The sequence below is a fragment of the Abramis brama genome (genome assembly GCF_963993115.1).
Source record: "Abramis brama genome assembly, chromosome: 24".
Lineage (NCBI taxonomy): Eukaryota > Metazoa > Chordata > Actinopteri > Cypriniformes > Leuciscidae > Abramis > Abramis brama.
In genome coordinates this window covers 19444515-19468814 of record NC_139986.1, presented here as the reverse complement: position 1 = coordinate 19468814, position 24300 = coordinate 19444515, and the positions used below count along the sequence as shown (strand labels likewise).

The window sequence follows — 24300 nt, the reverse complement described above, 5'->3', positions numbered from 1 at the left end:
AGCCTATAGGCTATAAATAATGCTAAAATAACACTTTTGTTTGCACACGCAACAATAAATGTAAATGCAAACTTTGGCCTTTTTATGCTCAACTTTTCAGTTGGTCAGACTGGGAGACCAGTTACACCATTCTAAATCAGCTAAGACCAGGGGCCTGTTTCAATAAGGAGGTTCAACCAACTCTGAGTTAAAACTTGAACTCTGAGTTGACTTACCCTGAGATGGGAAACTCTGAGTTTTCGGTTACAGAACAGCTGAAATGAGTTAGTTCAATCAACTCTGAGTTGACCTACTCTGAGTTAAGCGCGTGCACCACAACTATAAAAAGCCATTATCAATGGAGCGCAGATATTACGAGTCACCATGGCAACAGCGCCAAACAAAAAGAGGAATTACTGTTATACAGTGTTGGGTGTAATTAATTACCAAGTAATCTAAATATTGTGATTTAATTAAAGGGATAACTCTTAATTCTTCTGTAATTTAAAATAAAATCTGATGTAATTACATTAAAAAGGCTACTGCATAGACTATAGAGAACAATTCTGTATAAAACAATAGTGGATTTAACATACATTTTTAAAAGGTATATTTTTTATGTAACCTTCTCCCTCTACACACTTTGGTCAAATCAAGAATAGTTTATGCAATTGTATATTGTTTATTTGAAAGCATTAAAAGTGCAGTTTCTTGTCTCTCCTTGTATTGTTCAAGTGGTTGAGGTTGATATGGGATTTAGTAATTAGTAATAAGTAGACCAATACTTTCTAAAGATAGTAATTATTACATTAATCTAATTACATTAATTGAAGATAACATTGATAACTCTTTTAGAGTAACTTACCCAACTGTTATATATCAGAGGTGAAACTGGAAGAACAGTAGGCCTATGTTATTCAACCTAATTTTAATTTTCATGTAGGTGCAATCCTGCAGGCATTAAGCAGCTGAAAATTAAATATAAAAACATAATTCAATCAGGTAAGGCTTGAGCATATCATGGGTGAAGGCTACCTGACTTTACAAACATTTGACATATTAAATAACTAAATAGCATCCAGTGTCTAGCAGTGTAGCAGCATTTTTGGCTGAGGGAATTCCAGGAGGGACTTCAGAGCCAGTCACTCCCAAAGATCCAAGGGCCTTCATAAAATGTAAGAGGTTTACATATGTGTTATTTTTTTAGATAGGCTATTTTTGATATTTCCATTTATTTTACTTTGAGGTTGGGTTTTTTGTTGGTCCTAACAGATTCTGATGGTAATATCTGTCTTTTGGAGCCTCCTGTCCCAACAGAACCCCAGGTAGTTGTAAGTCGCCTACTCAATACACCAGAAATTAAATAGTGTTATAAAGTGCACTCGACCAAATGCTCATCTTCACAGGACGATGAGGATAAATAGTTTCTGCTGCCACAGAGAGGCCTACAGAGGTAATGTTAATATTATGTGTCTACACATCAAACAATCTACCCATTCAGATTTTTTCAAATTTTTATGTGGATAATCTAAGTTTAAATCTAAGTATAAACGGGTATTCTTATCTCTCCCTCCGCCCTCAGAGTGTGGAAGAACAGCAGGAGGACGGTCCATCAACTTCTGTTGCACAGATGAACACATTTCAGTGATTTCCAGTAAATGCCAGTGTTTAATTCTGTAGAATTTGTTTAGAACTACATTATATAACTCTAATCTACTACTGTATTTACAGTTGCCAGTTAAGGAGTTATATAGACTTCGTCTTATTAAAAAAAAATAGAAAAAAACTGCAGTAAAAATAGCAATATTTTATTTATTAATAAAATATTAATTTTATTAATAAAAATTTACTGAAAGAATGAATGAGGTGTTTAAACACCGCTTCCCCTTTAAAAAAGGGGAGGAGACCGATAGAAACTCTGGGTTTACTGAAGAAAACCTGCTCGCGACCAGGTTAGGTTCACAGAGTAAGTTACCATGGTAACTGACTCTGAGTATAAGTTACCTCTCTTTCAGAAACGGGCTTGACTTACTCTGCTTTCTCAGGTTTAACATACCTCCCATTCTGAAACAGAAAACTCAGAGTTTCCCTCATTTCAGGGTTAACCTACTCAGAGTTTTCACTTAACCTCCTTTCTGAAACAGGCCCCAGCTTATGCTGGTTTCATTATTTATTTATTTTTTACTGTAGGGTAATGTCCCTAAAATGTAAGTATTTTATACACAAACAATGTCATGTGGGTCTCAAAAATAATTATAAAAAAATAATCTGTAGTAATAAATTGGTGGGTTTCAGGATGTACACAGAATGTAAATACACATAAATGTCATTTAAAACAACAACAACAACAACAACTTATACCCGCTGTTCTGCAACCTAACTGCCAACAGAGAGGTGTTCATTCAGGAAAATAAATAGACCAATCATAAAGCACAGTCTTTTTCCGGGCTCTTCTCAGCAAATCACAGTGCTCGCTGTTTAAATCATGGTTGGTTGTGTGTTCGCTGCTTCGCTCTTGTCTACGTGCTGTTTAGCGCAACAGTGGCCGTGCTAGAAAACATAAGACACTGACATTTAATGCAGTGGCCTGTTATAGCAGCTAATAATAATATGAAACCGCGGTAAATGTTCGGATACGGATGTTGCTGTCAGCTCTACTCTTTGGACGATCCCTGCCATGATCCTAATATAAAGAACAGCCTTGCCTCGGTCGTTTAACATTTTCCCTCACAATGAGACTGTACGCATTTCTTCTGAATAACCATTTACCAAAGATAGAATATTATTCAAGGTTTTCACCATCGCCCTTGTCAATTAAACAGTTTCTGGAATTTGGTAAGTGCGAGTGCATCCATCACATGCACACTGACAGACAGACCCTGATAGCGGAACTTGTTACGTTTAATTCAGCATGATTGTCGATCGTCTCATAAAAAAATTATAACCTTTTTAAACCTTTTTAATATATATATTATAACGCTTTTTTAATAAATGCGACAAATGACGTGATCTGATAAACAATAACTTTGTTTAGTTGGAAAACATTCGACGTTTGTATTTTGTATTATTGAGGTAATGTTGAGGTAACGTTAATGGTTCTGTTTTTTATGACTATACAAGTCATCTAATGACTTTCAAAGTTAATTTTGTTGGGTAGGCCATGTATGCCTAGAAATTTTTCCAACCTCTCATTAGGATTTCATTTATGTTGTTTGCTGACGTCATAAACTATTTGCATATTCTAATGATATTAAATATGATTATAATAATATAAAATAGTTGTTCGTTAATCTAACTGTATTCCTTCTAAGCAAAAGGGAGATGCTTTTGAATGCACGTATGTATGTATTCAGTGTGTGATATGAATAATATATTGACTACACCTAACGTTAGGTGAGTCAAACACAAAAATTAGTCAAAATAAATAGTTTTTAATGGATTGTTCACCCAAAAATGGCGTTTACTCATGTTGTCCTAAACTGTATGGCTTATGCAACAAGGATAATTGTGATATTTGTGATAATTTTTATTTGTATAGCACTTTTCACAAAGACACATTGTTTTTCACAAAGACAAAATTTACAAAAAATTGTTAAAGTCGATGTTGTGACTTTTTTTGGACTTTTTTGCGCTAACATCCGAGTGAAACGAGTTCTCAAACAAACAAAAAAACGTAGGGTGGGATTTAATTTTGTCCATCTGGAATTAATTGGATCGTTGTCATTCGCTATTGCTGGTTGATCCCACCCTCATGCCAGTAAACATGTCATCAGAGAAGAGGTGTTGATTTTGATTTAAGATTACAAGGGCACGTGGATTTTTAAAAAATAATCATGTTTCACGGATAAATCATTTATAATAAATACTGCAATATTCCAAAAAATGTTGGACTTTGGACTTTAACGTTTGTGGTATCTTAATATCTTCATGGCATTTTCCGGAGTAGAGCTAATGTAGATTCCATTTTGCGATGACATAAACAATCAAGTAGTTGCTTGCTATTTAATATAAATCACTTTAAATTACTTCTTTTTTTTCTTTTTTTTTTTGGCTTACTGAGTTTGGCTTTGCTTAATGAGTTGTTGTTCAGTCCTATGCAGGTTTCTCAGGTTTCATGTGTGGATGATGATAAAGCATTTTTTTTTGTTGCTTTCCCCTCCTGCGTTCGCAGTTGTTTATGTTTCTGGTTGCCTGATTTTCAGGTAGGGATAATGCATGTGAGAAGACATCTTACATGTTCCTGCGGAAGGAGCTGCCGGTGCGCTTGGCTAACACTATGAGAGAGGTCAATCTGCTGCCTGACAAGCTCCTCAGTCAACCTTCAGTCAAACTGGTGCAGAAATGGTGAATATAAATGAGTTTGAATCGGAGTACATGCATGCTTCATTGAAGCCTGTCCTGAGCTGTGCCGAATCTCTCCACAGGTACATGCAAAGTTTTTTAGAACTTCTAGAGTTTGAGAACAGGAAGCCAGAAGACCCACATGCCCTGAATGAGTGAGTAGGACTTGTGTTTTTTTGCTTTTTGTGAGACATCGACGTAGATAGCATGCCGTGCAACAGCCTGAAAAACAAGAGTGTTATATTTTCATGCGAGGTGAATTCAGGCTAGAGTTTACAACAGAGGAATCAGTAATTGAAAGCCGCCCTGACAGAGCAAATATGCATGCTGGGTCAGCGAAAAACAGAGAGCGAATCCTACTCGCATACCATTTCTACATACAATGGCATTTATTATTGATACAAACTACTGTAAATGATCTGAATAATGGACAATCTGTGAAGACCTAGACTAGACAACCATCAGCACAGATCCTCATCAAAGATCAAGCGAACCAGACGAAGTGAACCAGACTCAATGGCCAGCTTCAACTCCTCCTCCCTCCATATGCTGGCGTGATATTCTGGATGATACCAATCCACAATCTGACTTGTGATACAGCCTGGAATTAAACCACATCATGTTTGTTCGTATGGCCAGAGGAGAATTGGTTTTCTCCCAAGGTTTTTTTCTCCATTTCTGTCACTGATGGAGTTCGGGTTCCTTGCCACTGTCGACTTTTGCCTTTCTTAGTTGGGGTAGTAACTTTCGGCAGTATTATTGACTTTGAAATGACTGTTTTCTCCAGATCTGCTTTATAGATGAAACTGAACTCATTCCATAATTTTACACAGTTATTGAACTAAACTGAATTAACACCGAACTGATTAACTGAATAATGACTGTTTAACTATTCTGCGTTTCTGTATAACAAAATGTGTTTTCTAAACTTCTGTATCTATAGCTTCTTGGAGACTCTTATTGAGATCAGGAATAGACACAATGATGTGGTCCCGACCATGGCCCAGGGTGTGATCGAATATAAGGAGAAGTTTGGCTTCGATCCGTTCGTCAGCTCCAACATCCAGTACTTTTTGGACCGCTTCTACACCAACCGAATCTCCTTTCGAATGCTCATAAACCAGCACAGTACGTCACCCAAAAGAAAGACAGTCACCACATATTGGACAACAGCTTTTTGTTTTATCGTAATTGCTTTTCTCTTTATTACAGCTCTCCTTTTTGGCAATGACATCAACCCAGCCCATCCCAAACACATTGGCAGTATTGATCCCAACTGCAATGTTGCAGAGGTGGTGACTGGTAAGTTCGCTTTTATTTATTTTTTTGTTCGTTACATGCCGTTCAAATTTTTTTTTTTATAAATTAATATTTTATTCGGCAAGGGCATATTAAATTGATCAAAAGTGACAGTTAAGACAATTATGTTACAAAATAATTATATTTAAAATAAATGCTGTTCATTTGAACTTTCTATTCATCAAAGAATCCTGAACAAAAAAATGTATCAGTTTCCACAAAAGTATTCAACAGCACAACTGTTTTCAACATTGATAATAATAAAAAAGTGAGCAGCAGATTAGCATATTAGAATTATTTCTAAAGGATCATGTGACACTGAAGACTGCTGAAAATGCAGTTTTTCCATCACAGGAATAAATTACATGTAAAATATATTAAAATAGAAAACAGTTCTTTTAAATTGTAGTAATATTTCACAATATTATTGTTTTTACTGTATTTTTGATCAAATAAAATGCATCATTGGTGAGAATAAGAGACTTCTTTCTTTACCAAACCCCAAACTTTCCAGCAATAGAGTAGGAAAAGCTTGGAATCTCTAGTTAGGATTTTGTTCTCTACTGATCAAATGCGATGTTGTTTTCAGATGCTTACGAGACCGCCAAGATGGTGTGTGAGCAATATTATCAAGCTGCCCCTGAACTGAAGACAGAGGAATTCAATGGTACTTTTTCTTCTTATTCTCTCGCAAAACTCAATATATAATGTTTGTTTCAGAGTTCATTCATTTCTAATTCATGTAACTCAATTTCTGGAGTTAGAATTTCTCAAAAATGCTTTAAATATGTAACTTTTCTATGCAGCTAAGGCTCCTCAAAAACCCATCCAGGCTGTGTATGTTCCCTCCCACCTATTCCACATGCTGTTTGAATTGTTTAAGGTACGTTTCTAAAACTTGCACACACATATTGAGCTTGATACATCAAAGTGCTGGCATCTGTTACGCAATTCAATTTTCAGCAGCCCTCATCTTTGTGCTCTTCCCAAGGCCCTGACGTATTGCTGTAACGGCTTGTGTTTGTGTTTTCAGAACGCGATGCGGGCCACCAATGAGCTCCACGAGGGTAGTAAAGAGGGTCTTCCTCTTATAAAAGCAAAAGTGACCCTGGGGAAGGAAGATCTCTCTGTGAAGGTCTGTTTGTTTTGTGAGTCCATTTTCTACACGTACAAATGACATGCCTTGATCCTTGAACTTTCTGTTATTTTCATCATAGATCAGTGACAGGGGAGGGGGTGTGGCTTTACGGAAGATTGACAGGTTGTTTAACTACACCTACTCGACTGCGCCAACACCCAGTCTGGACTCTAAACGTGTGCCATTGGTAAAAAAGTGTGGCTACAGTATTCTTACAGAAACAAACTACATCGTATCATCACTTAGTCACCCTTATGTGTATACGAACCGCCAGTTTGACTTTTTATAAGAACACAAAAGGAGACATTTCGCAGAATGTTAGCGCTGCTCTTGGGCTTTCAAACTCTAAAAGGACACAAAACACCATGTATTGAAAATGACTTTAAATTGTCTTTGGAAGTCAAGCAGACCCAAATTTAAGTTGTTATTTGTCAAAAATCTTCAATTCTACTGCCACTCTTAAAGGGATAGTTCACCCAAAAATGAAAATTCTGTCATCATGTACTCACTCTTTTGTTGTTCCAAACCTGTATGACTTTCTTTCTTCTGTTAAACACAAAAGAAAAAATGTATAGAATGTTGGTAACCAGACAGTTGACTGCACCCATTGAAAAAAATACTATGGAAGTCAATGGTCAACTTGTCAACAGACAAGTCAACTGTCTGGTTACCAACATTATTTAAAAAAAAATCTTCTTTTGTGTTCAATAAAAGAAAGAAACTCATACAGGTTTGGAACAACATGAGGGTGAGTAAATGATGACAAACTTTTCATTTTCGTGTAAACTATCCCTTTAAATCTCATTTATTCATCCACATATTCAACCTTGCTATGTCACAGTCATTCAAGTGACAAGGCATCAAACCTGGCATTTTTTATTTTAATATAATTCCAGTGTGTTCCTCAATGAAAGCTATTGTATTATTTCAGTACCAGTGTTGAAAGAAAGTAAGCCATAAGGGTTTGGAACGACTTGAGGGTGAGTAAATGACGACATGATTTTAGGTGAACCATCGAACTTTAACCTTGAACAGCAGCTCTAAATGTAGCATTGTCCTCTGTAACCTGATCTCCATGCGTCTGTAGGCTGGTTTTGGACATGGTTTGCCGATATCCAGACTGTACGCCCGCTACTTTCAAGGAGACCTGAAACTGTACTCAATGGAAGGCGTGGGGACCGATGCCGTCATCTACTTGAAGGTAACAGCAGCTCTCAATTTGCACTTTAGTTATATTTTAGGATTTCAATGACATCCACCCAATCACCTTCTCTGACCAGGCCCTCTCCAGTGAATCATTTGAGCGTCTGCCCGTCTTTAACAAATCTGCTTGGCGGCACTACCAAGGAGGCCCAGGAGCGGATGACTGGAGCAACCCGAGCAAAGAGCCCAGAGATGCCTCAAAATACAAGGCCAAAAGATAATTGCACTCACCCCATCTATGTCCCACTGCACCCATTACAGACCTTTCCGTCTTTAGTCTAGCTTCAGTTGCCATGGCAACATCACATCGATGCTGAGTGTTCTATACTTGTTAGCATTTCCAGAGCAGAACATCTGATGATGCAAGTGTCATTTAAGTCTCTGCTCCTTCCTCCTTTGTGCAGCTACAGACGTAAGACACAGAGCCTTGTTTAAGCGTCTTCCAGGGTGGTGAGAGGAAAGGGTGAGCATTTGTGTCCAGGGTGTAAGATACTTTTTTTATTGTGCCACACAGTAGCTCCCCTGTTTCATTTTCAATAGCAGTCAGAGAAGGAAGCCTGGAGTTTGAGTTGGTCAAAAAAGAGCATTTCTTTCACTGCCATTCAAAAATTCGCAGCAATAGAGGGGGGGTGGGGGGAGAGAGTGAGTTTGTCCTCAGTTTCTGTGGCTTCCACTATGATTTTCTTAGCAGTGAACTAATGGAGAACCACTTTAAAAAGGCTGAGGAGAAACTCAAAATCTTGTTGAGATTATTTTTCACCCCAAAATTAAAAGAAAGAAAAATGTATATTTTGCATAAAGAAAATGAAGCTTTGTGGTACAATTAGTATAATACTGTAATACAATATACTAATTGAACTTTGTACAATTATACTATAGTACTTTGTAGTACAATAATGTAGTATATTTAAATATTAATTTAAGTTATATTGCATTCTATATATATATATATATATATATATATATATATATATATATATATATATATATATATATATATATATAATTAATATAAATAAATATATGTAATAAATATAAGTACATAAGTACATACATAAATAACATAAGTAAGACATATATTATGTGTATATGTATATATTAGTGCTGTCAAATAGATTCATCGAAATGTATAATGTGTGTGTGTGTGTGTGTGTGTATTTTTTATGTTTGATGCGATTAATTGTGATTAATCGATTTGACAGCAATATACATATACACACAATACTATATTTCCTAGTTATGTTTATATATTTATTTATAATAAAATATATACAGTAATATTTTTATAAATTCAAGTTATTTAAGTTTAAAAAAATTAATTTAATTAAATGTATGCTGATTTTAGTTGAAAAATGCAATTGTATTACAGTAGTGAGAATTTGAGGAGGAACATGTGCTTAGTTCTCATGAAAATATTACAATGCAAACAATTTCAGTGGTCCTACAAATAATTTTCTTAATGCAAAATCGTTCTTAATTTTTTTTCTTTTAATGTTTTAGGTGAGCAGGACATTTCCTCGTTAGATGCGCCCAAATGTTTTTGGGGTCAGGGAGTATGCTGATGAACTGATGTTTCCAAGCATGCAGGAATGCACTTTTAAAAAAATCAATGTTGTCTCAAACATGTATTTATTTATTTATTTGACCCCAATTTATTTAGCATTTCCCCCCAAGACTCTGAGCTGGGCCTCAGTCTTTAAGTGCGACTAGAAGTACATCTCCTACATTCACTTATAGGTCAACAATACAGAGCTTCCTACTAATGTAAATGGTGAGAGACTGTGATGAACTTTAAGAATGCACCACAATAGCCTATTATAGCATTAGTGCTATAGTCATTAATTTGTCTCTTTTTTTTTTCGTCTTCTGCTTTCACGACATTATGGCCCCTACATGGTGACATTTGATAGAAAGATATTTGCTTGCAGACTTTAATGGACCAGAAAGTTTAGATGTTTGGATTGAGAGAGAAAATGCATAGCTAGATATAAACTCATAGATGTAACTCCATGAAATGGCTGACTTTCAGCTAAATATATTTTTATTATACCACTACCTCTCAGTCATTTCTTGTTTTCCAGAAAACCTCATCTTAAAATAATTCCTGACAGGGATACAATTTGGGACCGTTTGAGTGCAATGATTCTTTGACATTAGATGAAATACAGGGCAGCTTGTCTTAACTACAAGCGTAACTTTGCCCAGGCTATTAAGTTTGTCTGTTACCCTGTCATTGATCACTTAAAAGATGATTTTGTACGCACAAGTATATTTAGGTGAACCTGAATGATATTTCAATAGTTGCTTTTTGGAAACTCCAAAAGGATGAACTTTGTGTTTTTACTGCAACACTCCATGATGAATCTCACGAAACCGGTCAAGAACACGTCTGAATCATATTTAATCCTAAAAAAATGATTCTGCATAAGAAAAATAAATCCTATTTTTACAATGAGATTTCTTTGCATTACAGTACTTGAGAATTGAGGAATAAAATCTATTAAATTCTCATGAAAATAATATTACGGTTCAAAAGACCTTAATGGTCCTAAAGTAAGCAAACTTTTGAGATGATAAAATATGATTTTCCCCATGATATTTGCCTCATGCTGTTGTTTTATACAGACCGATTGATATCCGTCAGCTGATGTTCTATTACTGTTCCACGTGTCATAATCTTTCCATAGAAATCATACAAAACCATCTACATCTGTCTTAACGCTGGTTTGTTAGTCCTCAAGGGAACTTTTTTTGGTGACGAAGTGCATACAGTACCTTACATTTTCTCATGTTATTGAAGTGTAGAATTCAGTATTTATTTTAAAATGATTTGTTAGTTTTTATGTTTAAGTCAATGAAGAATGCACTTTGATGCCTTGAATTCAGAGCATTCAGAAGAGCAGACTGAAGTATGCAAGCATTTTCCTCATGAAACCAAGCCTTGTCGTCGTCAAGCTCAAACAGTCTTTGATTTAGCTAGTATACTCTCGTTTATGCATGCGTAAGGTCTGTTCATGCTACAACACATTAGGAAAAACTTTTACCTACAGTGAAATATCTTACCTGATATTCTAGTGTTGACATACAACCATCTTGTATCTGCAAAATGGACATTTCTGTGTGACTATTGTTGTTTTTTTGGATTTGTTTTCTTGTTCTTCTCAAGTAAAACACCACTGCTTATAGATAAATGCTGTTTGAAACAAAATACAAAATGTGTTAGATGATTTTGTGTAAGCCTGACATTCACACATAAATCATCATGATGAAGACATTCCATGAAGTACTTGTATAAAAGAAGAACAATAAAGAGATCTTCCAGTACTATCATTGATTTTGTGTACTTGAGTTTGTAATGAATCTCATAGCTGACAATTGTTCTCTTTCTCAGTTTATTATTTACATTTTAAGCTAGTTTTAATGTAAAAGAAAACATATACAAACCAAATAAAGACAATTTTTGCAAAGTACAGATTATGTAAATTGACGAGACTCTTGCATACATATAATGGCATAACTAGACAAGACGGGAGGAATTCCATGTAAATTGAGCAGCACAGATTAATGTGATATCCCTCATTTTCATGATTTTCTTTTTTTTTCTTTTTTTTTATTACCATTTATCTAAAAGCTACTAGACCTTTTGGCTGTATTATTCTCAAGACCATTCTTGATCGTACCACAACATGTGCAAAGAAATTGCTTTATTTTGTGGTAAAAGCTGCAATAACACAAGTTAATGACTGTTAATGAGAATTAAACACATTCATGCACAGACAATTTAGTGAATGCTAGCGGCCTCCTCATTGGTGCACTGATACATATTCATGAGGTGGATCAGACATCATTTTTCTTGAAAACAAGGAACAGGGATTGGTGTATGTACAGTATGTTACAGTAGGGCAGTCCTGAGCAATAGACGACAGAATCATTCCTCATCCTTTTAAACATTTGGGGCGAATTCACTAAAGTTGTGGTACTTTTGCTCAGTATTTCAGTGCAAAGATCGGTTCTATTTCACTAACCGCACTTTTTTTGGCCACTACTCTGTCATTAACCTAATTAAAGTAAACTTAAAATAAGCAAATAATAATGTTTTCTTGTTTTAGCTGATAACTGATACTAACTCTAATCTATACTTCATTTTGTATATTTTTTATGTTATATTTCTATACTATATTTTGTCTAAATAAAAAACTAAACTAACATTATAATGTACAGTATGACAGATGGACATTTATTTTGAGATTTGCTTAAGGTTACATTAAAGTTATTAAATTATTATTGTGTTAAATATGAACTTTAAGTGTGTGTTAGATAATGACAAAGGTAATTTCAATTTAAAAACACGGTAATTGAGCACACACAATTAAATATTCAAAAAAAAACAATGTTTTTCTGGTATCCCTGTTGATTTGCATTCATGTTTAGGGATTTGGGTGCGAAAAGCTCACACAGCGTGTTCAAATGTGGCCACTATTTATTCAGTGAATCCCCCCTCTGTTTACTAAATCTCCTCTCAGGATCTGTTCAGGGCTGCAATGGCTTTTTTGCTGTAATACCAGCACAACTAAACAGGACTTCAACAACCCTGCGCTGTGTACAGTACTTTAAAATTTTCCCATGAGGGTAGTTGACCTGTCATTGCTGCCAGTGTGTGTTATGTATGTGATGTGTGAATGGGTAAAGTGCAGTCTATTCTGTGTGTGATGGGCCACTTTTCACTTCTCATCCTCGTCTCCCTCGCTCATGCTGCTGATGGAGGCTGAAGCACCCTTCGGGGACGAGGGCGGTGAGGTTCTGGGCATGGCCCAGCGGGAGGGGGGTGACGGGGAGCGGGACGGGGAAAATTCCCTTGGTGGGCTGTTGCTGGGTGAACCGCGCGGAGATAACGCCTGGATCATACGTCCACTACGATCCTGAAACATCTGCTTCTGGAAAAATGAAAAGGTCATACTATATACAAATACACCATTCAAAAGTTTAGGGTCAGCAGGATTTTTTTTTTATTAAAGAAATTAGTTCATGTGGCACTGAAGACTTAAACTATAATAAAATAGAAAACAGTTATTTTACATTTTAATAATATTTCACAATATTACTGTTTTTACTATATTTTTGATGAAATAAATGACCCCTCTGTGAGTCTTCTTTCAAAAACATTACACATTTTTACTGACCCCTTTTGAACGGTAAAGTGTGTGTGTGTGTGTATATATATATATATATATAGTATATATGTTACCGGCAAAGTGTGTAATCCGGTATTCTATAGAATGCCTAGGTAATGTATAGAATTAGGTAATGTATTTTTTGCAAAAAACATCAGGAATTCTATACATTGCCTAGGCATTCTATACAATACCGGGATTTCACACTTTGCCGGTAACATATGTATATATATACACACACACACAAATAAATACATATTTGCTTACCCATGTCCCATCTGGGCCGAATAGCTCCAGGAAGTTCCCAATGAACTCTCGTGATTTCTCCTCCCACTTCTGGATAAGATCATGGCTCTTCTCTTCCACTCTATATACAAAGTGCTTGGACTTCTCCTCCACCGTCCGCACTTTCTCTTTCATCTTGTCCACCTGATTCTGCAGACGGTACTTTTTTTCCTGTCCAGAAACAGCTCAGCATCAGTTCAGCAAGCATTTTATATATGTCAATGGCATTCAAAACAGACTTTACTTTCGGAATGTTTCGTACTTCAGAGAAAATTAGGATTTTCAATGAGAACGTTTTATTGATTTTACTTATGGGTCAAATTATGCAACACTGTGTAATGGAATCTTTTTTTTCTAAACTATTTAAACATTCATATTCTCACTATGTATATATTCAGTTCATACATATAGTGACCCACATACACCCCTCTATGATGAGCATGTTTAAATTTATTAATTAAAATGTATTTAGATATATTTTTAGTTCAGGTTGTAACATGTCATGTGACCCCAAAAAAGTTAATATTTATGAATTAACAATTCATGATATTTGCCACAAAAGAAAAGAAAATCTCTGAAAAATGGTTAAGAAAAATATGTTGATTAATTTGTTTCAGAAAAGTTTAATTTATTAAAATAAACTGAAATTGGATTCAACATTTAAATACATTAAGTTCACTTTCTTACATTAATATAACTGACATTCAGTTCTTTAGCGGTGTAGCCCCTCTGCAAGTTGCGTCTAGCGTACACGTCATAGTCTCTCACAATCCGGGTGATCAGGTCGGACGTTGAGATCCCTTCTGTCCTTTTAGTGGGCACAAACATACCTGAGACACTCACACATGTTAGACCTGGTCTGAAGCACAAACATACACATGCTCTTAAGCGAAGAATGCTTTTCTTTACCTGCCTCCTTAATATGCTTGTACACGTCCTCAGATCCAGCAGAGGAGTATGGGATGTCATCATGTGCCACAAAGTCAATCTAGAGAATACGAACCAGAGGGTTAATCGCAGGGAATTATGGGTACGGTACTGTGCTAAGACTTGACTAACCTTGTGTTTTTCTAAAAAATCTGGAGTAAGAGTCCAGGGCGCATCACGCAAAATCTCATCGACGTAGCGACAGTGTCTCAACGCCTCGTACCGCTCGTCTTCCGTCATTACGGTGAAACCCTTGAACTTGTGAGTGAGTTCATCACTGCATACTTAACACACACACACACAAACACACACAAATACATATTTCATCAGTTTAGGACCACACAATTCTTAATTCGACATCTACAGAATACTGAAAAGTCTGTATCAGTAAATTAAGTGTGTCTGTACCTCCAACTATAAGGTAGGCGTTTGGGAACAGATTCTTAGCCTGCATCAGGGCACGAGCGTGTCCAGAATGAAAAAGATCGAAGATGCCATCTGCATAGATTCGCACCGGCCGGTCCACTGAGAATGGGAAATTCAAGAAACGTTTAGAAATTATTAAACATTTCCCTGAACATACACAAAAAAATTGGTTTATACATTCTTGTTGTTGTTTTTTTAAGAAATTAATACTTTTATTCAGCAAGGATGCATTAAACTGATGAAAAGTACCAGTAAAGACATTCAGAATGTTACAAAATATTTATTTCTCAAATAAATGCTGTTCTTTTGAACTTTGAATTCATCAAAGTATCTTGAAAAAAAAATATTAAGCAGCATAAACTTTTTCAACATTGATAATAATAAAATGTTTTTGAGCAGCAAATCAGCGTATTAGAATGATTTCTGAAGGATCATGTGACACTGAAGACTGGAGTAATTATGCTGAAAATTCAGCTTTGCCATCACAGGAATAAATTACATTTTAAAATATATTTAAATAGAAAACAGTTATTCACAATGTTACTATGTTTACTGTAATTTTGATCAAATAAATGCAGCCTTAGTGAGCATAAAAGTCTTATTTAAAAATGATTGACCCCAAAGTTTGAACGGTATTGAACGCCTTTAAGATGGTCATGTTCAACTTTTTCCTCAGTTTTACCTTCCACAAACTTAAAATAGTCCTTAAGGAAATCAAAAACCTTTCAGCCATTCTCCTTTGGTCTCTTCTTCACTGTAGCCAAGCTCAGTTATCGTTGCCCAGCAGAACTGTGGTATGCGAGAGCTTTGTGACTGTGAGAATCTGGGTCACAGAATGAACAGGGAATCCCTGAATCTAGTCTTGCTGTTTCTGATCCCAGTGGTGGGCTATTCTACAAGCACTGCATTTTCCTCTGCCACTGATATGGGATCAGTTTAAGTAGCTTAACTTATAAATGTTTGATAGGATTAGTGAAAAGGGTCCAAAAGATAAAAGTAAACTTTTTTTGTACATGTACACTTACACATTTATCAAATTTTTGTTACTTTTTAATAAATCAACTACCATGGGTCTTAGACTTAAAGCTTTACTTGTCTTTGGATTGTGTCAATAATTATGCATGCATACATACATAAAAATATATATAGCTTAGGTTTCATCCTGTTAATTTTCTTGCAATTATATACAACCCCATTTCCAGAAAAGTTGGGACATATAAAATGCAATACAATTCACAATCTGTTATTTGTTAATTCTCTTTAACCTTTATTTAACTGACAAATGTACAAAGAAAAGATTTTCAAAGTTTTCACTGACCAACTTGAGTGTATTCTATTTCTATTTGTAAACAGAAACACGTTTTAATTTTGATGGCTGCAACACACTCCAAAAAAGTAGGGAGAGAGGCAAAATAAAAGTGCAAAGCTTATAGAATATCTAAGTTAAAGGTCCCGTATTATGCCTCTGACGCATAAGTCTCTGATGTCACATAGTGTGTATGTGAAGTTTCAGCTCAAAATACCCAACAGATCATTTTTTACAGCATGTTTAAATTGTTATTTTTAGGGGCTCAGAAAAACACGCTGTTTTAGTGTGTGCCCTTTAAATGCAAATAAGCTGCTGCTGGACGACCCAGGGGGCGGAGCTTCATGAGCTCGCGCTCAGTCTCTCAGGACAATTTCATCTCACGGAATGATGATAATATCAGAAACTCTCAGTAACGGTGTTCATTTAGAGTCGGACAATAATGCCTACAGAGTCAGAGTGCTGTATAGAGATGAAACAGGTATAGTTTAGTAGTTTAATTACGGTTATTATAACGTATTTGTCATCTGCTTGTATGTATCCATTATTTATTAATAGCCTACAAGTCTGCTGTTTCGGACCAGGTCCGAATGATGATCAAACATATACTGATGAGTTTAATAAAGTTTACTGTACATCACACAAAAGATGAAGCGTCAGTTTTACTTCAGAAAATCACTGTAAGAGCTGAGTAAACACAGTAAGTTATAAAAGTGCGCAAGTACATAAACGATTTCCGGTAGAGTTGAGGGAGCATTCCTGTGGGCGGAGGTTAGTCAAAAAACTGTTCTACTGACGTCATTAAAGAAGGAAGTAGAGGGATGTAGTCCAAACGGGCCGTTCGATGTAGGCGACTTCTGTTAAATAAAATATCTCGCTTGGCATTGAACTTTGAGCTTTATAATTTTACAGATATTATTTATACTCTAACAACAACATTACACACTAACTAAAGTTTGAAACATGGGATCACGAAGAACGGGACCTTTAAACTCTTTTGAAACGGTCCACAATGAGCAGGTGAACTGGTAATAGGTGAGAATATTGTGATTGAGTGTAAAAGGACCATTTCTTTTTTGCAAAGATGGGTCATGGGTCATCACTTTGTGCCAAATATCATGAGAGAATTGTTAAACAATTCACAAATCACATTTCTATATAAGATTGCAAAGAATCTATGTCTTTCACCATCTACCATAAAAAATATTGTGAAAAGATTCAGGGAATCCAGAGAAATCTCAGTCTGTGTAGAGCAAGGCATGAGACCTCTGTTGAATGTGTGTGACCTTTGAGCCCTCAGACAGCATTGCATGAGAAACTATCATGCAACTGTGTTAAATACAGCCACATGGGCTCTGGAATACTTTGGAAAACCGTTGTCACTTAACACAGTCTGACGCTGCATCAAGAAATGCCACTCAAATCTCTGTTTCGCAAGGAGAAAGCTACACATCTGTTCAATGCAGAGATACCGCGAGTTCTCTGAGCCCGAGCTCATCTCAGATGGGCCAAAAGACCGTTGAAATGTGTGCTGTGGTCAGATGAGTCCATGTTTCAGCTTGATTTTGGAAAAAATGGACATCAAGTTTTCAGTCCCAAAGACGAAAGGGACCATCCAGACTTCCATCAGCGACAGGTGCAAGAGCAAACATCTGTCATTGTATGGAGTTGCATCAGTCCAAACGGTATGGGTGACTTGCATTTGTGTGAAGGAATCACTGACATGGAGGCGTATATTGGGATTGTACAGACACATTTAATGGCATTAAGATGACATCTTGGGAAGTAAGACAATGCCAGGCCTCATTCTGCACATGCTAAAACAGAGTGGTTTCTAGACACTCTACACAGTAGACTGGATGTGCCTGACTGCCAGGCAGAAGTCCAGATCTGTCACTTATTGAACATATGATGTGCGGCCCATCATGAAAAGGAGAATCAGACAACGACGACCACGGACTGTTGAGCAGCGGTCTTGTATCAGACGAGATTGGGCAAAAATTCCACTTACAAAACTGCAACAATTAGTATCCTCAATTCCCAAACATTTAAAAAGTGTAATTAAAAGGAAAGGTGATGTGACACAGTGTTAAACATGCCTCTGTCCCAACTTTTTTGGAGTGTGTAGCAGCCATCAAAATGTGTTTATATTTACAAAATTCACTTAAGTTGGTCAGTGAAAAAACTTTGAAAATCTTTTCTTTATACTTTTGTCAGTTAAATAAAGGTTAAAGAGATCACAGATTCTTGATGTTATTGATTTTTATTACAAAACTTTTCTGGAAATGGGGTTGTAATAAATCAAGATATAATGAATGAAGTTATGCGCTTCAATAAAGTTAAGTTTTAGTTACTATTTAAGAGCTTGAGATAGCATAACAGAGTGTGTTACACCCAGTTACAGAACTACTTCATGATGTGAGCATATTCATTTTCTTAGGTTATAGCGTAACAGGAATGACCTTATTACAAAAGTATTTTTTTAAAGGGTTAGTTCACCCAAAAATGAAAATTCTGTCAGTAATTACTCACCCTCATGTTGTTCCAACCGCGTAAGACCTTCGTTCATCTTCGGAACATAAATGAAGATATTTTTGATGAAATCTGAGTGCTGGATCACTTCTCCATAGGCTGCTAGGTGACCGAAACTTGCTGGCCCAGAAAAGTTATTAAAGAGATCGTTAATATAGTCCAAGTGACTACAGTGGCTCAATCTTAAGTATATCAAGCGACGAAAATACTTTTTGTGCGCACAAACAAACAAAAATAACGACTTTATTCCACTATTCATTTCCTTCTCTCTGGGCCTCTAGTTGGTTCACGTAGTGTTTTTGCGCTGCGCGTCTGTGTTACACGTCACCACGTAGGCTCACTATTGGCCGACGCTGGTCATGTGTGTGATGCGTGATGACGTGTAACACAGACGCGCAGCGCAAAAACACTACGAGGCCCAGAGAGATGGAAATGAATAGTGGAATAAAGTCGTTATTTTTGTTTGTTTTTGCGCACAAAAAGTATTCTCGTCGCTTGATATACTTAAGATTAAGCCACTGTAGTCACTTGGACTATATTAACGATCTCTTTAATAACTTTTCTGGGCCAGCAAGTTTCGGTCACCTAGCAGCCTATGGAGAAGTGATCCAGCACTCAGATTTCATCAAAAATATCTTAATTTATGTTCCGAAGATGAACGAAGGTCTTACGCGGTTGGAACAACATGAGGGTGAGTAATTACAGACAAAATTTTCATTTTTGGGTGAACTAACCCTTTAACTAGCGTGTTATCTTTTTGTAATGATAAAGTGTGAAGACAGAAAGTACAGACAGTACAGACTGACCGGGCGTTCCGAGTCGAGCTTGCTCTACAGTCAGCTTCTCATGTGGCGCCCGACACTTACAACTCGTCTCGGGGGTAAATAAGGCTGGCTCTATAAGAGTCTAAAGAGAAGAATGAAGAATATATTAATTTGAGAGAAATTATGAGAAATATATACACATTGTTAGCTTGACGTCGTCATACTCAGATTCTAGTCAGAATGTGAGTCTGATACTGCTCCATTGAGCTTTGATTATGGGGCGTGTTTCAACCGAACCAGGAAAAAAAAATGCCTCTGCACTCAATTGGATAGACCTACAACCAATCAGAGCAACGGAGTAAGTGGCGTATGTTTTTCATTCATGTTTCCGATCGCGGTTCTCTGTTCCTCTTTTAAAATTAATGCGCTGTCCATATCTTCTATAACAGACGCGATGGCGGAATCTACACATGATGTTTTATAAACAAAGTTCAGGAGGAGCACATTCAAATAATCAATCCAATCAACCGTCTACGGTCTACACTATCAGCATGAGAGGAAGCATACATTTATTCACTCTGTCAACTCACCTAACATTCCTTGACAGTTTTCAGCATCCCTCCACTCACTCTTGGCTTGTTCTTCCACAGCCAGGAATACGGGGGGAGTACTTTGAGTTCGGGCCGAATACCGAGCCCGAAGCCTCTCCTCGGACAGCACGCCAAATATGCATTTATTCTATCTGACTTATTTGTAAGCGTGAACTCGTGAAATCTCAATTCTTCAGCGGCAGTCATTTGAATTCAACCCAAGCGCTCGTTGATGACGTGGATGATTACGTTACCGTTGCTCATCTGTCCATCATCGTATAAAGCCCGCCCTGACAATTTGATTGGTCCTAACAATTTTTGTTCGGGCATAATAGATCTAGCCTGGTAATACCAAACTCTGCTACTTCGCTTTGCTTCGTAGACAGAGTCTGGCATGGCATAATTGAAAAGCGTTTTCTTTCTCGCGGGGGGGGCGCTTGTCTGAAGTTTAAAATCATTGGTTACCCATAAGCCAATCACATAACGTTTGGTTATGGCGTGTGTTATGCGCATGCTCAGCCGCATCTAACTTCCACTGTAAACACATGTATGATGCGAAAACAAAACCGAGCGAAATACCGGAGTGAACATGGCTGTGAACGACTTTTGCAGATTATGTTAAGTAAATCTATGCATCCACGGTACAATCAGTGTCTACGTCGTCACGGCTCTCAGCCCGCCCTCTGTTCGTTGATTGGCCGGCTGTTTTCAGGCCGGAGGAAAACGGAAAGCTATTACGCTGTCTCAGACTGAGTACAGAAGCGAAATGAAATTGAGCGGAAGTACGAAGTCTGACGTAGTCAGGCTATAATAGATCCTCAACGGAACGAGTCCAGACCGAACTTCCCGACCTAAAAAATTTGTGGGCGGGGCTAAGTTCGGCTGGCATCCAGGCTAACACATTGTAGCTTCCCAAATAAAATACTGTTTAGGTTAAACAAGCCTAGATCCTGCTGACTTGACATACTATTTAATCTTCTCAAAAATGTTTCCCTTTTTGTACTAATACAGGTTATTATCTGACGTATTGATTTCAAGACAATCTGTGTAACAGTGTAACGCCGAATATTGATTTGTCCAGTAGAGGCTTCTCTGATATCGTTGACTAAAGACAAATCATTCGTCCACAACAGCAGAGTGGGGGAGATAGACACAGACATGCTGTACATAACACAGATATTTCAATCTATTCAAACCTCCTAGAGGCTTATTGCATAAACAGGGAACAAAAGGTCTGCAGAGACTGTGACAACACATGGCATTTCAATGTATAGCAAGGCAGCAGGGATACACTTCATTTTTTGTGCATCTTTCAGTTTAAATGTGGGGAAGAATGGGGTTAGTTGTCAAAAGTGTATTGAATTTTGGCTAAAAATGATTGAAATAGGCTAAAATCAATTTCGATATGGAAAGAATTTTAAAAATATGAAATATTATCTTGTTAAAAACACTGTCCACTTCAAGTCTGTATTATGTTAATAGCTGGAGCATATGCATATATAATATTTACTAAATAATTCATGAAAAAAGAAAGAAAACGGTAACATACAAAAATATCAAATTATTGAGATCTGGTTTTATTGTGCTCACTTTTTTACCCAACATCTATCAAACTATTTAATTATATAAACTAGCAAAAATATTTTATCTAAAACTTTTTATTTTTAAGTATTCTAATTTAAGACAGATATGAATTTGATCTTTTGAAACAATGTTATATTTAATGGGTTTTTGTTTAATAAAAACATTGACCACTTCAAGTCTGTATTATATTAATAATATTATATTATATTATAATGCATTTTATTTTTATATTAAATAAAATATATTGTTAGGCAATGGGGTTTTGCCCAATAAAAACATCATCCACTTCAAGTCTTACATTATATTGTATTTTATATATATTATGCATCATTTATTTTATTTTATATTTTATATAATGTATTCTATTTGGGTTTTTGCTTAATTTAAAGAGTAAAATAAACATCATGAAACAACAAAATGAAAAAGGTAACAAAAAATATCAAACCATTAAATTGTGGTTTTTGGAGTTCAGTTGTTTACTCAACAGTAAATTTCAAAAAAATGTTTTGCATTATTATAATAATTTAAGACCATTTTGAACTTGGTGTTTGAAACCAATACAAAACCTTTTCTACAGAAAAAAATATTTATGAAATCAGGAGATATCAAGTATATAGTGGCCTTTGACTTAAAACTTTGTAGTTACAGAGATATTATCCTAAAGCCAACCTTCTATTGTGACAACTAGCCCCGATCTGTTTCCATAAATGTGGGCGGAGCCAACAAATGCTGCTTAAATAAATACTGGTCAAACACATTACAGAAATGTTAAAGAATATTTTCGTTTTTAACCTTCCATTGGCTTTTGGGACCTTTGGGACAATGGTGGCCATCTGTCCTTTCAGGAAATACCCAGTGAGAGCTTATTCCTGCCGGTCAACAGGAAACAGCTGGTACATATGCATTTACATTTTACAATGAAGATATGCAATGTAGGTTTGATATGGAGGAAAAATCTCCATGGAGCAATGCATGATTCATTCCCATAGCAACGGAGATGGTGTTTCGAAGGATGCTGGGTACCTTTCCCAGAATTCTATACAAGGTGAAGAGGAGGAGCAACATCACAAAAGGGCAACCTGCAGATAAATGCAATCTGGATGGTGTCTGTAACATTAGCCCTGCAGCATCCAACCAATGTGTTGGCTCTCTCACTTAAAAAAAGATGCAAAGGATTAAAAGAGCTGATGGCAGCATTATGACATGGCATTAGCACAAACACACACACATTCAGTACGAAACATCTCACTTTAACTGCAGTTTCACAAGCTCAGCGTCACCCAGACAGCAGGACAATAAAAAGGACAGATGAAAACAAAGAAAAAGTGATCCAGCCTCTCCTCAACGTTTCACGGATGCCCTCAACGACAACAAAACGCATATATCTCACCGTTCGTGGCAGTGGACAGGTATGTTCCAGCTCCTCCATGATTTCTGGAGGGTCCAAGCCAAACAGGATGTGACTCCACCTGTACCTGACTCAGCATCAGTCTGGGGGTGCTTTTCTAGCCGTTAGCCGAGCCTCGGTCAGGGATGCTCTACTCCAGCCTGTGTCTAGATCCCGCCCACTCGCTCTTCTCTTCCTCGCAGCCCCTCCCTGCGCGCACACACAGGACCTCTATGATGGCACAACAACAACAAGGAAGAGTCTGTTGATGAGGGCAGTGGCAAGTGTGGGGAGGACCAATCAGCAAAACATGCCCTCCTACCTAATTTACATACGAGAGTGTGATTGGCTGAGCAGGCTATAGCACCATCACTGTGAACCCACTGCTGAGTATCTCTGAGTGCACTTCATCTTGCTTCCTCATTGTGGTGGATCACAAAGGCTTGCTGAAAGAGACAACAATACAGTTAAGTTGGGATAGTAACGTAGATTTCTCATCTCCATTTATCAGCCCTAAACTTTAGACATGACAGTGAAGTATAAGGCATTTGTAGCAATTTGTATTAATTTTCCTTTTCATTCTATTAAAAACAACCATGCACCGTTATATTTTAGATTTAAAAATAAAGATATTTTTATTTCACGTGACGTCTTTTTATATTTATTAGAATTTTGTTGACATGATTTCAAACATAAGTCTAACCATTTTAAGCTATGCAATACAAAGACCAAAGCTGATTTTTGTATTAGTTTTGTGTAGTTCTGAAAACATTTACTACTTGAATTTGATTTGTCTAGCAAAGATCATATTTTTATATGCAGGTTCGCAATCATTTTTTCAAAAACAGGAAAAAAAATATTAAACAATTAAATAATTGATGATTATAAATAATATCCTAACAATATAGTTTATTATAATATTTATAATAATATAAATATATTTATGGTAATTTAATTAATATACAATAATTGAGCAGTAATCTATTAAAGCTTACCACAGTTCTGTGCTATTTTTATTTAATTGCTTTTATGTAATGTTTCATTTTTTGCTTCATAAAAAAGGTATTTAATAGATTACATACTACTATACATATAATACACACACACACACACACACACATATACACACACACACACACACACACACACATATATATATATATATATATATATATATATATATATATATATATATATATTAGACACATCATGGCCATATTCCAGGGTGACAATGTCAAGATTCATCAGGCTCAAACTGTGAAAGTCTTTGGGATGTGCTGGAGGAGACTTTACAGAGTGCTGGACTTTTATACCATCAATACAAGATCTTGACCAAAATTTGACGCACCTCTTGATGGAAATAAATGT

At 36.3% G+C, this 24300-nt stretch overlaps 2 protein-coding genes across 6 annotated transcripts; one reads left to right on the top strand and one right to left on the bottom strand.

The window, feature by feature from the left end:
* Positions 1-2443: 2443 nt before the first annotated feature.
* pdk3a (pyruvate dehydrogenase kinase, isozyme 3a) lies at positions 2444-8743 on the top strand. The gene is made up of 11 exons (XM_084102251.1): positions 2444-2814; positions 4182-4323; positions 4404-4475; positions 5264-5448; positions 5533-5622; positions 6209-6286; positions 6426-6502; positions 6653-6754; positions 6837-6944; positions 7845-7958; positions 8038-8743. The coding sequence occupies exons 1-11, from the start codon at positions 2712-2714 to the stop codon at positions 8179-8181; spliced, it is 1215 nt and encodes a 404-aa protein (XP_083958377.1). The 5' UTR covers positions 2444-2711; the 3' UTR covers positions 8182-8743.
* Positions 8744-11330: 2587 nt separating this feature from the next.
* pcyt1ba (phosphate cytidylyltransferase 1B, choline a) lies at positions 11331-23196 on the bottom strand. Of its 5 annotated transcripts, none has more exons than XM_084102183.1 (8): positions 22936-23167; positions 19414-19513; positions 14752-14868; positions 14476-14627; positions 14326-14404; positions 14104-14246; positions 13399-13587; positions 11331-12894 (listed from the first exon to the last, which is right to left on the bottom strand). In XM_084102183.1, the coding sequence occupies exons 1-8, from the start codon at positions 22972-22974 to the stop codon at positions 12682-12684; spliced, it is 1032 nt and encodes a 343-aa protein (XP_083958309.1). In that variant the 5' UTR covers positions 22975-23167; the 3' UTR covers positions 11331-12681. The 5 variants fall into 5 exon arrangements, with proteins under 5 accessions (XP_083958309.1, XP_083958312.1, XP_083958311.1 ...); XM_084102186.1 differs by having other exon boundaries at positions 14104-14219; positions 22936-23104; XM_084102185.1 differs by having other exon boundaries at positions 11576-12894; positions 14119-14246; positions 22936-23196.
* Positions 23197-24300: the final 1104 nt, after the last annotated feature.